General features: G+C 31.1%; 1 protein-coding gene across 6 annotated transcripts in view; it reads right to left on the bottom strand.

Moving 5' to 3' along the window:
* LOC130895421 (cytosolic purine 5'-nucleotidase) overlaps positions 1-19023 on the bottom strand; it is a 33153-nt gene extending 14130 nt beyond the window's left edge. For 2 of the 6 annotated variants that reach the window (XM_057802688.1, XM_057802690.1), the window contains exons 1-3: positions 18744-19023; positions 3295-3368; positions 832-949 (exon numbers count right to left, since the gene is read on the bottom strand). In XM_057802688.1, the coding sequence (XP_057658671.1) occupies positions 832-949; positions 3295-3368; positions 18744-18814 (263 nt within the window). In that variant the 5' untranslated portion in view covers positions 18815-19023. Of the gene's footprint in view, positions 1-831; positions 950-3294; positions 3369-10509; positions 10788-14766; positions 15058-18743 lie in introns of those variants that run through there. The other 4 variants (XM_057802686.1, XM_057802687.1, XM_057802689.1 and 1 more) reach the window with 4 other exon arrangements.
* Between the last annotated feature and the right edge of the window lie 13 nt (positions 19024-19036).

Genomic DNA, 19036 nt, shown 5'->3' with positions numbered 1-19036 from the left:
CACTAGATATTCAGGGATTCCCCCAGCAGCATTTTCACTGCTTTTGAGCAGTGATATTTACATAATTTGCCGGGATGTTTGTAATGCCATTTTAGGCGATATAAGTGGGTTTTTTTAAATATTTACTTGAATAGAAAAGCTCCCTAAAAGAAAACACAAGACATTGTCCATGAGTATGGGGTTGAAAGATCTACTATCTGTGACATAAAACAGATAAAGTCTAAAATCGACAGGTAGGAAGCAGCTAAAAGTTTTAATCTGTGTTTAAAATGGGTCGAAGAAAATTATGTTCCATTAAATGATATACTTGTACTTCGAAGATTAAAAGAAATGGCCCTTATGAATAATCAAATATGCGTAACGCAAGCGAAAATTACAAATTACTTTAGAAATTAATACATTCCATAATTTTACTTTTTTATTTAGTTTTTTTTTGATAATTTTTTAAAAACAAACATTTACATTTCGATCTCTAGCGGTCTTTATCAAAATATGACTCGACACTGACAATTTGAATATTTATATTGATCAATTGTAGGTAATTAATTACTTACATCATGGACGTCAAAATACAAATGAAATCAAAATCTAATAATTTGACTCATAGGAGGTACATACTTCTCAGATGTAAAAACTAAGGAAAAATTAATTTTTTACGTTAAAACAGATTTATATTTATATATTCATGATATATAGGTGATTAATATAGATACGCCAATTATCAGTGTCAAGTCATATTTTGATAAGGACCGCAACAGGTCGAAACTTCGCGTTTCCATTCGTGGCATGTGCCGAGAAAGTTCATCAAACTGCGGAAGATAATTAACATACCTAACTGCAAATGTGGGATCATATTCGAATTGTAAAATTTCTTGTGGATACCCTATTGACACCATGTGTTCTTTTACTAGATCAAAACCCAATTTTTCATATTCAGGAGATTTATATTCTGAAAAAGAAAAAATAAATAAGCATATGAGATAATTATAAACATGGTCATTTTTAGGGTAATTTTACTTTTATATAAGAAGGCGTCTTTCAAAATGTTGCCTTATTTCTTCGTATATCTTTTATTATCAGCAGTTTAAGATGACGTTGACAGGTTTTTGGAAAAATGCTTGAAATTAAAAATATATATACAATTTCACATTAGCCAATCACCAAGCTAAATTAGATTCTCCTTGATCCATTTCATCCTCTCCCTCTTCCTCCTTTATTTCTCCCTTTTTCTCTTTCTCCTTCTTTATCTACTCTACTTCCTCGTCCATTATATTTTCACTACCTTTATAATTTGAACATTGGCTAGTTTGACATGAACCGCGGATAGATGAATATTTGAGCACTGCTTTTTTATATGAATATTAGTTACCACAGTCCCCCTTACATTGGCAAAAAATATCTTGAAAAGTTTCGGTTACGCTAGCTCTGGTCTTGGAAATATACCCGATAAATGTGTTGCTTTGTAACTACAGCGGTAGGCGAAAAACTTGCTAGTTTGATCGCGTTTTGCTTTGGAAATAATTGCTTGAAGGTCTCAAATCTGAGAACTTTAAAGAGTTTTTACCACCTTTGACGTAGTATAATGAACAGTTTGCCTTTTGTGAAAATTTCCAATCATTTTCCTTTCTATATTACATTTTTACTACATAAAAAATGATCTGGACAAACCAGGGTTTTTACCCACAGACTATTTGCAAACAAATACACTTATAAAGGTGTGTGCGTGCCGCCGACCACTTTATACGATACAAGTACAGCGCATAAACAACGCGACTAATATTTTTTGGAAAAATTTCCTGGAAATCGGAACGTACGAGTCTATATTTGAATGAAATGCTCAGGATATCATCTTTGTGTTAAAGAAGATGTAGGAGTGAAAAAAACAAAGGCAAAGAGGAAAAGACCGCATTTACTCCTAGTACTGTAGCAAATTTCTGTTTTTTAAAAAGTGTTAAGTCAGAAAAGCTGTCGAGTGATGTGCAATAGATTTAGTTATACGACGATTTTTGTAAACACCAAAAACGAAAATTAAAAAGTGACTGTATTACATAAAAGAAACACCCGGAATAATGTTTCTTAACTGATACATTCTCCAAGGAACTATTATCCAAAAGGATCCGAATAAATAACAATTAATACTAAAAAAATAGGCGAATATCTAAGAGACAAAAAAAAAATCCCAACGAAAAAACTTTGGCTTGTTTTTGGCTACATTTCGGAAAAATGAAGTTACAGTATATAATAGATCTGTCCTTCCAAATAAACTTTGATTCATCAGAAAATATCAATTTTAACTCAAGTTATCGAATTATTGGTGCGAAATTTGCAACGAATAAATGCAGGCAACATACAAAAACCCGTTATTTCGAAAACTATCGAATACTTGTAGTGATTTCACTTTCTCTTTTTACTTCTTATCTAAACGAAAATTCTGTAAATGTTATATTTTTTGAGATATCGACAGAAAGCGAATTTTTGGAACATCGGGGCCAGTATTAATGAGAATCTACAGATTAAAACTTGAACGAATAATATACGGAAATTTTTCAAGGTTGGACTCTCAATTCACTAGATCATTTGCATAACACCCAAATGGATAATGGAAGAATCAGCAAATATTGCATGTCTATGTCTATTTTTTTCTCCATGCCGTTTCATCTTTCGTTTGTTCTTTTATTCCTTCCCATCTATCCCCTTTGTTTCACCTGCTTTTCTTTATAATTTTTACTTGCTATGTTGTATTCCAGCATTTTTTCATATTCTGTTTTGGGGCATCCAGCATATGTGTCCAAACCATCTTAACATAGAGAGGAGAAAAATTAAATTTCGAAATTTTCAAGTAATTGTCGAAAGCAAATGAAAACGCTGTTTTAGTGACTATTATGAACACTTGTTGAATGCAACTTTTTTGATGTTTTGGACAAGGAAATTTGTCTCAAAATTGTAAAATTTGACCGGTTGACATTAGTCCGATTATTTAAAAGACACACTCATGTACATACTCGGAGTGTACTCGGGCTAATTGTTTTCTCCGATAGTGATACATTCAATAATAAATGTTACTTTTGCTATTTGTGTGGAACAATATAAGGCAACACTTGGATTTGAGTATAGCTTTTGTATCAAGGTAATGTACCAGTTCATAATTTCTCTTTTGGCTAATTTAAAAACTATTAAGATAAAGACTAAGTTCGAGGTTTTTTAACGAGTGTACGAGAGAAAAGTATTGAAAAAAATCCTGTCAAAAATACTATAACTGAAATAGATTATCCATTCTATTTTTGTATTATGTACCTGCTAAAGTATAATCCATATCAAATCCATAGAATTTGATATTTTCGAGATGAAGGCTCCGGTTAACGAATATTCTGAAACAAAAATTAATCAAAATTAAAATTTAGTGTGAGATAAGGTAAGCATAATTATATAGCAGGGTTTTTCAACCTTTTCATCGCTGCGATCAAAAGGTAACAAAAAAAAAAACTACCACTATTCAAAATATTATGAACAAGACTTTAGTTAGCTCAAATTTAACAACAAAAAGTATGTCTCACGTATTGGTGATACATCTTGAAACATTGATAAAGAATTTGAATGATTATATTGTTAAATGTTAAAAATAAAAGTGAATGTATGTGGACAACAAAAACTTTTTCTAGAAAAGATTTTATCAAGCATTTCTGGTGAAGTTACAGTAAATTACGGTCGAGTAGTTCGACAATTCATTGCATAGTTTCTTTAATTGTTTTCTTCACGTAAAAAATAACGTTCGATCAACACTCGACATTCTTTTTTCTTCATATTAACTTATAATTTAAATAGTTTTCTTCATATATATGTATATTATGTATATGTGTATGTTTTCACAAAACAGTCTCTATTAAACTTACATTAAATCTGTTTCGACCGTTTATTATTATTTACGTTAACGACGACTTCGACAATAATTTAAAATGGATACTTCTCAGGTTTGGTAACAATCATTTGATGATTTCGTAGTAATTCTACCATATGAATGCAAAACATTTATTATTTCGATGTTCAAAGCAAAAACAAATCGGACTAATTAAAAATTCATTATATCTGTTATTTGTAAGTAAATTTAGCCCATTGTATATTATTGGAAAAGGAAACATAGAATTTTAATGTATATATAATGAACTAGATCAGTTCCAAGCATAAACAAAATATTGCGTTACCATAGCAACGAACAATAAATTATTAGAAGTGTCAGTGTAAAGTTCGACGACAAAAAAGTGAACCAACAAATTAAGAGAAGAAAGATGTCCACCGAAATTGTGAAAATCAAAAAATTGGAGTATCGAATCATCGTTAAATACCTGTATTTAAAAGGGGTAAGAGGTTTAGCATATTTACGAATATATGCTTAATTCCCTTGGTGATCAATGTCCTTCGTATGCGACCGTGAAAAATTGGACTGCAAGCTTCAAAAGAGGTAAATTTGCCATTAAAAATGATGACCGATCGGGAAGAACAGTTTCTGTGTCAGTCCCCGAAAATATCGATACAGTTCATTACATGATTTTATCAGACTGTCGAATTGGGCTAAAACGGATATCTGAAGCACTAAATATTCCATACGAACGCGTTCATCATATAGTTCACGTCAATTTGGACATGAGAAAAATTGCTGCAAAAGTAGAAACATCGCGTTCGATCTGTGCTCGTTTTGAAAACGATGTAGACTTCTTAAGCCGAATTGTTACTATGGATGACACTTGGGAACATTTCTAGGTTCCAGAAACAAAGCAATAATCGATGGAATGACGACACTCATTTCGTAGGCTATCTTAGAAAAAGTTGCCTTCACTTCGAGTGCGATACAACGATTATAGCAGTCATACAATTTTTATTTCTTAATCAAAAGGTATTCCACGATTCACTGGTATGTCAATACTCTCTCGCACAATGTGACGTCAAGTTGGAATCAACATGAAGTATAATGTATGCTACAAACCTATTAATAAAATTTTATTTTGATTCCAAAAGTAATATTTCATACAAAGACTCGTCTACATATATGTTTATTGCATTTACCAGATAAATTTCAAATTCTTAAGACTGCCTGCTGTTTATAAGTAATATAATTTCCTGTCTGTTACGTGAAATAAGAGACTTTAAAATATGATTTAAAATTATGAAATCATACAATTTAATAATATTATTTCTGATTATTTTACATATTTTTGGAATTTATTGGAGTTTACTCCTTAAGAATCGATTTGCATATATAAGGGGCCCGATATGAGAAAAATGTGAGGAGTAAAATCTATCGATGAATGACCTCGTTACGTTTTTGGTGCGCAACTTTCTAATTTGTCAATATCGATATACTTATATTGCTGTTTTTATTATAAATATCAATAATTAATATTGTTATTGTGAAGTTTTAATTTTTATCATTGTGTTCCGCTAAAGTGAACTGAAAGTATTTTCAAATAACTATGGCAGAAAGAGGTGTAGATGATATTGCCGGAACATCTAACAAACACGTGGTTGCAAGGTACGTTATAATTCATGTATTATATGTATGAGCATGTGCAATTTGTATTTATTAAATATTTTAATAATTATCGATGTAGTTCATATAAATATATATTTGAAAACAACACATAAAATTAGATAATCAACCCAATATGAATTATCGAGATTATTGATTATTGTAAAAAGTTTAAGTAAAATATTTCGTTATTAGTTATAATAAATTTATATGAAATGAATAAATATATATTTATATATGTATATTATTTTCATTAATTGACAAATTTACCCTTTTATACAGTATCAATCTTTTTTATGTTTACTACCGATCCCAGAGACGGATCCACCATTTTTTGAACACTCTGTATAAATAAAGTATATTATCGCTATTTTTCATATGAATCATAACTACTAACAATTGTGTTCACAGATCTAATTGTTAAGAGACAGATTGCAAGATTAATTTCGTGTAGTTTCTCCTGAAATAATTTTATCTCAGTTTTGAAACGTATCGATTTGATTTAGTGCAAATAACATTAATAATATTTTGATACATAAATTGATAAAAAATAATAGTTATTTTCGTAACAAAATTTATTTTTTGAAATCAAATGTATGTAGGTTGTAAACAAATATAAACAGTGTTATTTTAGGAACACTTTCAAATTAAAATGGGACATATGGATTTTGTTTTCAGCTTCGTCCGTGGCAATGTTTTTCACATGAAGAGATATATAAAGAATCAACTGGAAACTATTTATATTCATTAGAATAATTGTAACAAAAAAAAAATATCTCGTAATTAATCGATTAAAGACGGGCAGGTCTTTTGTGAAATTTGACATTACCAGACCGTTTCGAGAATTAAAAAGTAGGAGAAATAGATAATGGTCGTATTTTGATATTTTTATTCTGTGATATAATCAAGACTAACGATTTATGAACATTATTTGCCGACTGTCTGTTGTAAAAATTCTGTGTTGTCCAGCCATAGATTTGTTTGCAGAATGAAATGCTGCAATAATTCTGTGTTGTCCAAATGAAAATATATATCCTACACGTCCACCTACGAGGTGGGATAAAAAAGCAGTACTTCCCATGGTTAGCAATGCACTTATCTTAACGTTGAATCTATGAGTGGAATAATTTCAGAGAGCACCTGTTTCTCTTGTAAATTTTGTGATTTACAATTGCTCAGTCAAACGTGTCTGAACAAATTTTCGCTCGTACGAGATGTCTCTGTACGTTTCATCTAACTTTGAGGTCAAGGACGTTGCGACCGTTCCTTGTCCTGAATTAGCTCATTTCGACTTTTAAAGCGCTTATAACACTTGTAAATGGTTCTCAAAGTCACCACAAACAGATTCAATATTTGTTACTAGAAATAAAGCTTCGTGCGATCCCACTAAAGCGGTAATACACTAACGTTTGAACGGATTCTAATTGTGTTTTTGGATTTTTTAGCTTCTGAATGATAAATTCTACTATTTTAATAAATAAAGCTAAATTGAGTTTGTAGAGGCTCTCTTTGATAAAATTGATCAGCAAATAGGAATTTTGGCTTTGCTTGAATGCGGTTTCAAGTATTCAAGCATTTTTTTTTCCCGGAAATTTACCTCTAAATTTCCGGGAAAAAATTAAATACGAAATTCACTTTTTGTAAGAATAATTTTGAGATGAGGAAAAATCAGAGGGAACCTTTTTTGTAGGAAATTTTTTGAACTACATTTTTGATCCTTTCGATTTCGATTTCGAGTTATTCGCAAAATTCGGAATTTTGAAAATATAAACAAAAATATATCGTTTAGCGGCCAAAATTTTGATGTTAAGCATCCCGAGAACTACCTAAATCCAGAAAATCGGCGACATAACTAATTTTCGTGGGTTTTGGCTCTAATTGGGCCGTACTCACTGGACTATAGGTATCACCATAAAGTATAGCTACAAGTATTTAGTAATCTGACTTACCGTCATAATTATTTTTTTTGTAAGGTATATTTAGTGTATTTTATTTTCTCTGGTAAAGTTTCTTGGTTGTTCCACAAATTAGACAGGATATTGAGATGTTAGGGGTGGTCACAGCGTGTGGTTTTTAGACAGCCTATGTCAGCGTTCCCATCTACTTTTATTTATATTTTTTTAAGTAATCTATCTGGGTACTCCTTATCTTTCCAGTCAATTCATCTAACATTCTTGGTAAACTTAATTAACTCGTTTTTTATAATACAACTTGTATGTATGTTTGGTAAAGGTGATTAGGTAGAGATTTATTATCCTGTAGATTGAAACTGAATTATTTGGCACTTTAAGATTCTAGATCAAGCGGTGTATAAATTCTCGAGTATAGATATTTGTGAACCTCCCCTTCACCACTGTCTAAAAGCTAGTGACGGGCCGCCGTTTGCACGTGTTTTTTGGAATCAAACGGATTAGTATATTCTAAGAAAACCGGTATCTATGATCAATTTAATTATTATTAGTGTATAATTGATTAACTTGTTTATTCGATATATAATATTACTCCTATTGTTTTTTGGTGTTTTAGATTTCCATTTAGTGAAATATTTGTATAACGTATTATGTCCTTAATGACTTATACTAATATCATATTTACAAAAATAATTTGATAGTTGTTGGGATAGTCCTTGTACATACGGTAAGGAAAAATGTTTAATATATTTTTTTGATGTTTCCCATTTTTTATTAATATATTTTTCATAATGGTAATAGGAATATTTTTTTATAAAGAACCACATCTAAATACAATACAATAAATACATATTCGTTAGGAGTTTTTATATTTTTTCTTTGAAGTCCTATGTATTTTTGATATAGTATTTGTTTTGGTAAAAATTTTATTGAATATATTTTTCAAATAATTAGATAATGGGATGCGTACTTTTTCTAGGCACAAAACTAATACCAACCAATGAAAACAAGATAATTCTGGACTGGTACATGAAACCCAGCAGTTCTGGGAGATATATCAACTTTAAATCAAATCACCCATACAAACTGAAGGTTAATTTAGTGCTAGGAATGAAAAACAGATTCGGCAATAATTTCACACCCATGAAGATGGGTGTGTTTGCTGGAATGAAAATGAATAAAACATCTCTGATACGCAAAGGATACTTTTTGGTTCTATTCCAACTCTTTCTGAAAAAATTAGCGATTAATCTGAAGGAGAAAGAAACATTAAAATTGCATAAAACTGCAGAACCATAACAAAAACTTTTCACTAAATTAAAGCTACCAGAAGATGCCTTGTCAAAAAAATGTGATTTATGGTATTTCCTGGGGAATTTATGTATATAGGATAAACAGATACTACAATCATTTAAAAAACAAAACAGAAACGAAACATCAAAACATAAAACATTTTTCCTTACCATATGTAGAATCACTTTCCCAACAACTATTAAATTATTTCAATAAATATGATATTAGTATATGTCATAAAGGACACAATACGTTATCCAAATATTTCACTAAAGTAAAATCTAAAACACCAAAAAACAAAAGAAGTAAGATTATATATAAAGTGCCTTGTACTAACTGTGACGCTGTCTACATAGGGCAAGCATCTCAGTATTTAGAAAATAGACTAAGAGGTCATCAATACGATAAAAAAAAATAGAACTGCATTAACGAAGCATGAAATATCAAAAAAACATAAATTGGGGAAGAGGGGAAAGTAAAAATTTTGTGTTTTTAAAATATAATTCGTAATGCGTTCTACTACTTGAGCCATAAATGTAACAAATAGCTATTTGAGTTGTTTCAGATACTCGAAACTTGGTCAAAAAATATAATTAAAACGCGAATATTTTCTTGCGATGATTTTCTATGACTTTAGATGATTTAGGAACGAAAAATTATTAAAAAAAATAATGTCTAAATGTTCTTGACTTTAGGTCTCTTCTGATTTAAAATTAGTTAGACAGATAAAAATTTGACGTGTCGTCTTCTTTTATTCAAAATATCATATTTTGGTAAAGACTAAAAGAAGCATAAAATATCAAAAGGTCTAAGAAATTAGAGAAATTTATATAATGCTCAAATGAGGGCATGAGTGTTTTCCATTTTTTTGGTCGTATTTCCTAAAAACAATCAAAGAAATAAAAGTGGAAGCAAACATTTTAATTAAGACAAGAGTTTTCCAGTTTCCTCCAAGCGCATCGTTTTTTCAGATATTATTCTAACACAACTAAATACAAATACGTCCTCGTTGATAGTAATAAAGGCTGTACGATATCACATTATGAACAAATCAAGAACAATATTAATTTGATCTTATTATTCACTATATCATACGTTCTCGTGATGATAATCTTCCAAAATCACTTCAGAATTGTAATGAGTATGATTTTTATGAAGAAAATGGCCAAAACTGTATGACCTTGAATGGTTTCCAAAATGTAGTACCAGTTTTGTTGAATTTCCAATTACTAATCGAATATAGCAATCAAAAGTTATCGATCTAGTTGAAAACAAAAAATCAACGTGCGATTTTATGTGATTGAGAGGGATTAACATGTTGTTATCGTACATGATATCCATGAATCATGAATCTAGATTAAGATAGATGAATCATGCCCTACAAACGGATTACTTTTCGTTGATATAAATCAAGTCATATTAAAATTGACCAGCTGGAACATCACCATACAATTGTAAATATTCTACCACCGAATGTTTATCCAGCAAGTTTCGAATAAAAACTGAACATATACATTTGGGAAAACTAGTTCACGTTGATTGTACAAAAATTTTGTATAATTCATATTTTGAATACAGCTAATCTGTATAATTATAGTTCGAAGAATCTTTGTTTTTGGTAACATAGCACGATTTATTTTGGTTATAATAATTACATTCCGGTCAATGAGCGGTGTGTTCTAAATAATATGTGAATGTAAAAACAGTATCCTAATCTAAATTTTCGTTCGTACACGTCTATATTAAAATATCAACAATCTGTTATCGTAAAACATATATACTCACTTGTTTCTGGCATCGCCAAGGCCATAGGTACCATTAATTATCATAATTTCATTAACGCGGAAATTGTACACAAAATATATAAGTAACCGACTTGAATTTGTACGTAGTTCTATATCAAGTTATCAGATATTACATTACATACGCGCATTACTCGATAACATGTACAAATGATTGAGTGGTCGCACTTGAACTATTACAAAAAACGGTGAACACTAAACAACGATGTAAAAGCGGAACGTGATGGTCGTTGGATGGGGATATATTTTTCCTCATAATTCAATCAACACGAGAGTGGAGAGACGAGTCACTCTCACACAAATGACTGCTTTGTGCGAAGCATTATTGGGTGAACTAGATAATTGTTTTCGAAGAAATTACTTCAATTACTTCAAGCCGCTAAAATGTGTATTTATAAATATATTCATGTATATAAATGTTGGATAACGTATTATGTCCTTTATGACTTATACTAATATCATATTTATTGAAATAATTTTCGCTAATTGTTGGGAAAGTCCTTGTACATACACAAATCCAAATATTTCACTAAATTAAAATCTAAAACACCAAAAAACAAAAGATGTATTATTATATATCAAGTGCCTTGTTCTAATTGTGACGCTGTCTGCATAGGGCAAACATCTCAGTATTTAGAAAATAGACTAAGAGATCATCAATACGATATTAACGAAACATGAAAAAAAAACATAAATTCAATTATAAAGATTCAAAAATGTAATACACAGAAAAGAGAATTTTTAGAAATGGTTCACATTCATAAGAACGCTATAAAAAAGCTATAAATCATAAAAAAGACCTAAGTAAAATTTATAGCTCTATTTTGTGAATTCTAATAAAACTACAAATGATTTAATGGATTACTGCTATATATTTGAGATGTAAGGACCAAGGAAAAATTAATTTTTCTTATTAGACCAAAGTTCTAGTTTGATTTTATTCTTATTTTGATATTCATGCTGAAGGTGATCGATTGATCATTATAAATACACAAATTGTCAGTGTCAATATCATATTTTGATAAAGACTTAAAGAAAAGTCGAATTTTTATTTATATTTCAGAAATTATTTAAAAAAAACTAATTTTGAAATAGTCCACAGATTATAATTATAAAATTATAATCTGTGGACATAATTTTGAACCAGCTACACTTACCATTATTAAATTATATGAAACTAAACAAAGAATTTTAGTACAATTTTCTAAAAATAAGTTTGAACAGGATGTGATAAATTTCGTAAAAGAATATATAGTACCAAAAGTTAAATATCATATTCATTTTGAATAGAAAACTGATTAACATTCCTTTACGAAGTCGAAGAAGTTATGTACAAAACTATCATGGTGAAGAAAATCATAGCGGACTAGATGAAACAGAAAAAAATATGAAATCTCGATATTATTGGAAGAACTAAGAGTCATTAATTCAACATTACATCAACAAATATGCCATATAACAAAATTTCATTGGAAACCGGCGATACCACTATTCAATATCACTCCAAGTGCTATAAAACCGTTTCAACTAAAACCTTTAGACACTATTACATTAGAAAGTACTGAATTTTTGACTATTATAGACTTATTTTCAACTGTTTTATTGTCTCTTACCGATCTTTTGTCAAATTCTTTCATTTCCTCTGTTTTACTTGTTTCCGTCACTCCTAGGTATCCAAACTCTTGTACTCTATTTTGCCCTGTTGTGATTTTCAATTAGTTGTCACTTGAAAATTCGTTAACCATTTCCATATATGTACTTGATTTTATATTCGTAAGCCATATCTTTTTGTTGTCTTTTCAAACAGTAAAAACATTTTCTGTAGTTCCTGTTTTGTTCTGGTTATGAGCGCTAACTCATCTGCACATGCCAGGACTTTCCTTTTGCTATTATAAATCATTCCTTGGGATCGTAATCCACTACCTCCGAGAATCACCTCTAGCAGGAAATTAAATAAAACTGTTTAAGCCTTTTTTTGGTCGGAATTTTTAAGATAAGCTACCTTTTATCATTTTATCAATTTCTTAGGTATTCCAAGTTTTGCTAGAGCTTGGTACAGTTGTTTTCTTAATATTGAATCATATGCCTGTTTAAAGTTGATAAATAATAGATTCAAATTCAGTCTCTGCTAATACCTATCATTTTGTATTGTTTTACAACAAACCTTTGATCGCTAGTTTGTCCAAGTATTTGTTTAACCAGTTTCGAATGATTCTCTACTTTATATTTCCTGAGATCTTGTGTCCTTTGTTCCCGTTTTTTGGCGTTTCTTCCTTTAGTTTTGTCACCATCAATATAGTTATCTGTTACTGTATCTCAGTTACAGAGGTTTATGCATTTAAAATTCACTCGCTGAATCAATTATAGAGGTACCATTCACACAGATAATTCAGTGCCAAATGTTCGGGCATCATCATGAGTTCCAGTTTTATAATTTTCTCTTATCTAGGTCCCACTTTTGTGAGATTTGTTCAGGAGTAACATAAAGGAAAAATACTTCAAGGTGTTTGGAGACTCTAGAATTTGTGCAGAATACCATATAAATACAGGCACTCTTATTCCAATTGTGCTACCTCCGTTTAAGATATCTGTGCAAAAGAAAGAATTTTTTAATCTGAACTTATTGATAATACGAAGAATGAGGATGTACGTACGGCGGCATCGATCATTGTAGTCCTTACAAAGAAGATTTGGCTGTGCTGTTAGTTATTCGTACCTATTTCCACGCATAAATGATATTTTGCATGCTGCAACAAACATTTCTCATGTCTTCTATAGGCTTAAGATCAGGATACCATCAGTTTAACGATACTGGAGATAAAACTGCGTTTGTTAGTCCGTTTGGAAGTTTTAGATATTTGGAATTGATATAGTGAAGTGATGCTTGAAGTTAAGGCACTCTTTGGACTCAGAGTTAACGATCTTAGTTAGTGTAATACTTAATCACCAAAACCATTATCGTAATAAATAATTATAAGAACTGATAATGATTATTGGTTTGGAAATTTTTAACCAGATATAATATTTAGCTAGACATTTCAAATCAATAAATAAATATTTAGGTTGATCGAAGTTTAAGGATATTATCAGATCTAAGTTAGAAGAAAATATTTATTCCTGTCAATAAAATAAACTGTGCTATTGTTAAATAAGTACATTGTTAATTTGATAGAATGAGTATAATGGTGATACCGATAATTGTGAACTCGATTGACAATATTCAGTAGTTCTGTTGCCTCCAATAAGGCGTAAGGCAATAATTTGTCGAGCTGGTACGGCCGCAATACCTCCATTGTAAGAGAGATCTTACTTTGTCGACGAGAAAATTTAACGCATTTCAAAAACACACAAATGGAAACCATTTTCATATTATTAGTTGCAACACTCTCAATTAGGTGAGTTTCCTCAAAAGGTAGAATGCTGTGAATGGTTTTTAATAAAGATCTAAGATGTTTTATGGTGTGACAACACAAAGTTTAGTAAAAATGGATTATTTAATCGACATAATTCCCATAGTTGGTCTAACGAGAATCCACATATTAGTCAGAGTTTTAATGTTTTTTTTGAACAATACAACATGGTAGAATTTTGGCATGTGAATTTTATGATGAAAATTTAAATGATGAGGGATATTGCAGAAAAAGTCGTACTACCGGCGATACAGTCTCATACTTTAACCAAATTATAATCATCAAAGGAATGTTATGTAAATCAAAATAATAATTGGATGTATTTTCCCGTAATAAAAATAAAAAAGAACAGGAGTATACACGACTTCAGAGAGAATACAGACTAAGCAACTACTCTGGTACGAACATGTGATGAGGACGGAGCATTGATGTATAAACCCTGTATAAGACCCTCAAGGACATGGAAGGAATGAATTGAACAAAATATGGAAGAAAGTGCGGCGTACGAAATGCAGGATGCGGCGAAGAAAGCTGTATATTGTATATATGTAACATTTTGATAAAGAATGAGGTTAAGTCGAAACGTCAATTTGTTATCAATCTTTAAAAAATTAAAAAAAAAACTAATTTCGAAACAGAAGAGATTTAAAATCCAGAACATTTAGAAGCATTATTATCAGCATCAAAAGTTATAAGAAATTAATGTAATTCATATGCTATATTACATCAATTTCAAAATTATTTGCCGATATAAATTTTAAATAAATCTATTCGTGAAAAAATATAAAAAATACTAAATAAAAGCCCGCCTATTAACGTAATCAATTTACCTGTGACCTATTTCTCTTTTGAATCCGGCAGCAAAACCAGGAAAATGATATTTATAATCGAAATCTTCCACATCACTTTCACACCTTTCCCTTTTAGAAAATGGATCGTCGATTGTCAATGTATTAGCCCTAGCCCGCATTATTTCGGGCGTTAGAAGAGGTTCTAAAGGATGGTTAACCTCAAACGCATCTTGAGATACTTCAGGCATTATAAAAAAATATATAACGCAACCTTGAGCAGCTTATAAAAAAAATGAACGTTCTCTTAACCACTTTCACCGAGATACTAGCAACTAATATCAGATGACCATTCAGTTTAGCAATCGAGAGGGGGTCAAAAATTTGATAAGATATAATTATTATTAATACATTTGTTTTTGTAAATGGAATAAATAAGTGAGAGAGGAGATGACGACATTTTTAAGCAATATGAATATTGCGCAACTTGTGGGGAAACTTTTCTAAGCTAATATGAAATGTTGCTGCTTCCTCTATCTTCGACCGTACTTTGTTAATAAATATAATCTGCGTTTAGTGCAAAATGATTCTGCATAAAAGTGGGCTTCAAATATAAAATAATATATTTTTATATTCAAGAATACTTCTTCACCAGAAAACAATTATTTATTTAGATATCACAGGTGATCTCGGCACTAGGATAGATAGAAAAAATCGAATAAATTAATTGGGTTTTATTGTGTTTTAACACTTTTTTAACAAGACATATAAATTGAAGGTTCACACCATTTTTAACCAATTTAATTCATTAATTTTGACAAAAATATAGTCATATTTTCTTAGCTTAAAAATAAATCTGCAACACACGTTTGGTACATATTGCACGCGATGTTTCGATGCCATTTCAAGACAAGTATAGTAAACATTATAGTAGGTAAAAATAGACAATACTAAAGCTTTTTCCTCATCTTAAAATTGAGAATAGTCCTGTTCATATACAAGAGTTTCATCTTAGCATAGCTTTTCTGCAAAAGTATCTTTAAATGTTCTTTAAACCTCAAGTCCACATCTAAAATTAGTCCTAAGTTATTAGCAACTTGTTTTATTACCAATGTCTCACCGCGCAACTCCAATTTTAAATTTTGTTGCAAATTTTCTCTACGTCTCTGAAAACAAAACAGTAAAACCACTACGTTCAGTGGTATATTCAAGAATATTTGACAGATCTCTATTTAGGTGTGTAGCTGCTGCATCTAGATCTGCAGGATCCAAATAGCGTAGAACCTGAGTGTCATCAGCACATCATTGAATGTGAGTGTGAGGACCAATTATTGAGCCCTGCGGCACACCAGATACTATTTTGCCAGCCTCAGATGAACTATGATCCGTGCGAACTCTCTGCCTTCTTCCTTTTAAGTAAGATTCAAAGAATTTACAAGATTCTTCGTCAAATTCCAGATATTTCATCTTTGCACAACTATCATGATCCAACATTGCAGTTGCTGTGTTACGTCCCCTACGAAACCCTTACTGATGCACGGAGAGAAGATTATTTTTATGTAAAAAAAAGTTCATCTGGGTTTGCATTGCTCGTTCGAGAACTTTGGAAAGTACTGGTAACAAGCTTACAAGACACAAATCTTTCAACTCAGTCGGATTATGTACTTTAGGTACTGGACAAACTAACGCCTCCTTCCAACCGTTAGGAAAAGAGCCAGTATCTAGAAAAGAATTTATAATATCAAGGGATTTAGCACATTTAAAATTGGAGTTGGGCAGTGATGTTGTTCTAATGTGGATGACTTCGGGTGGTGTTTGTTGCTCTTCGACATAATTGTCCGTTCCAACCTCTGAATACCCTCTAGCTCTGTTTTCGTCCTCTTCAGGATTCCAAAAGAGTACGTCAAAACAGACGTGGCGTAGGTGTTGATCGCCTGCATTTAATTCAAACTTCATAAGGGACTTTTGGTGTATTGATCCTGGATTCTAGATTTTGCCTGCTTGTGTTCGGCAACTTAGCCTATTGAAAGCCTAGGTATTTAGTTTCTCTGTTTTCCATCGTCTGTACGATATCTCCGTTGGGAGTGGAGCTCAGGGCTAAAAATGTTCGGATTACTTTTGGGTTCTGTAGGAGGTGATAAAATTGCTTCGCTAAATCCCTGTATACACTCGGGAATTTCTTATACCAGAAGTTTTGGATATTATCAACTACCGGTGCTTTCCAGTTGTTAGTATTTTGGTGATTTCTTTTAGTGTGAAATTATTAAACTGCATCGGAATAATATTTAATCGCATCTCTTCTACAGCTGCTATCCAGTCGGCATTTCTCTTGTGGATTTTGGGAGTTAACCACAATTAGTACCAATACTTTTCCAAAGTCTGTAACGATGGCATAGGTTGATTGGTGTTGTTATTGGGCGTAGTTACAAGGTTTCCTGTAAAATACTTTTTGGTTGCTATGAAAAGTATTATTCTGTAGCTTCTTCTTGGTCACTTGATGTATCTTGATAAACGTTTGGATTTCGCTTTCAGCTTCTGCTGAAGCAGACCAATATATTCGCGAATGCTGTTGATGTTCTGGATGCTGTGTGTGAGTACATATTTCTTGTATATTTTTCTGATGTGGTTTCTCAAGCGTTTAGAGGGTTGTGCACAATTCTTGTATTCCGTTAGGCGTCCTAGCTCACTGGTCCACTTCATGCGCTTCCTAGGCTATCCTGCTTTCGTGGTCGTAGGCACATTGACTTGCGTCGCCGTAGAAACAAGAGACAGTGGAGGACAGTTAGTGATGTGTTTCTCCATCACGCGGCGTCACGCTGCGATTGCCGCTAGCCGAGGGAGTCTGTAGCTAATTTTTCAAAAAGGATCCACTACCTAAATCCTGAACGGGACAAGAGGTTATGGTGGTACAAAGCCCATTCACCCTTTTAAATATATTTGATATCATAAGACTAAAAGACTATAGATACCAACAAATATCATACATACTGAACCCACTATTTATACTACCACTACAATAGAACAGCCTTCATAAAAAATCGAGTTCAGCAAGGGTAGATCCGTCAGGGTATAATTTGCTGTCACATTTATGAGATGTGATCCAATTAGTGAGTGGCTTTTTAGAATGATCAATTTATTTTTTGTTACAATTTAAACAAGTAATTTCATAAATTGTTAGTCAATTTATTAGTTGCTGTTTTACCTTAGATTCTGGAATGTTTAGAAGTAACTGATTTTATATATGGTACAAAAGTATGAAAAATTGATATTTTTGTTGGAAATAATTTCACTAGATTGTACACTTCTTCTAAAGTGAAAGTACTTTATTACTTCAAACAGGACATCCTGTAAAACTTTAATAAATTCATTAAAACTTTTTTCCTTTATATCATAGTGCATAAGGGTTTCTCCATATTTATCTCTAACCATTCTAAAGTTATGAAGAATTTAACATGCCTCTTACATTTTCAATTCCATCTTTTAGTACATCAGTACCATATAATGAAAAGCAGTACCACATAACGAAAAAGAGAAAAAGAATCAAATACTTATGATAAATTTTCTTTTCTCAAGATCTTCTATTACTAATTGTCCTAGATCACTTGATATGGATGTCTTCACAGCCCACCCATGAATTTGTTTAAATATTTTATTCTCCTATTACAAGTATATACATCTAAGTATTAGTTCTACAGCTTTAGTAAATTCACGTGAAGGTATGTACATGGATTTATTAATTTTTTTAATATTAATAGGAATAATCGTATATAAGTTTAAATTTTATTCCACATAAATAAGTTAGGTCCCAATTTATAGATAAAAAATGTGAGAGTAGGCAGATAATACTCTTAAAATTTTTTTATAAAATGTGGTTTGGAACATCTAACTCGAAATTACTTTCAAGTTATAACAAATATTTATGTAATTGATTTGGAATTACCCTTGAATATATGACTTTCAATATGTTGTAACACATTTTGATAAGTGGATATTGAAATAACTAAGTGATGAAGCCTTACCTTTGTTTAGCGTTTCTGTACCATTTTTTGCCAATGTTATCAGCTTGTTTTTGTAATTCAGCATAATCCATATTTATGGGAAATTCTAGACTATTTAAAGTAAAATTTGTTCACTGGCACTTAATTGCATATAAAGTTTTAATATCGGAAGAAATGTTGATACCTACGCGTTCCAAATATATTAATATACGAATAACTTTAAAAATATAACACTACATTTACTTTTTTCCGGTCCGGCTAAAATAAAATTTTTGACATTTGACATCATTATTCGACAATCAGTATAACCAACC

Source organism: Diorhabda carinulata, chromosome 6, assembly GCF_026250575.1.
Source record: "Diorhabda carinulata isolate Delta chromosome 6, icDioCari1.1, whole genome shotgun sequence".
Taxonomy (NCBI): domain Eukaryota; kingdom Metazoa; phylum Arthropoda; class Insecta; order Coleoptera; family Chrysomelidae; genus Diorhabda; species Diorhabda carinulata.
This window is presented reverse-complemented; position numbering and strand designations above follow the sequence as displayed.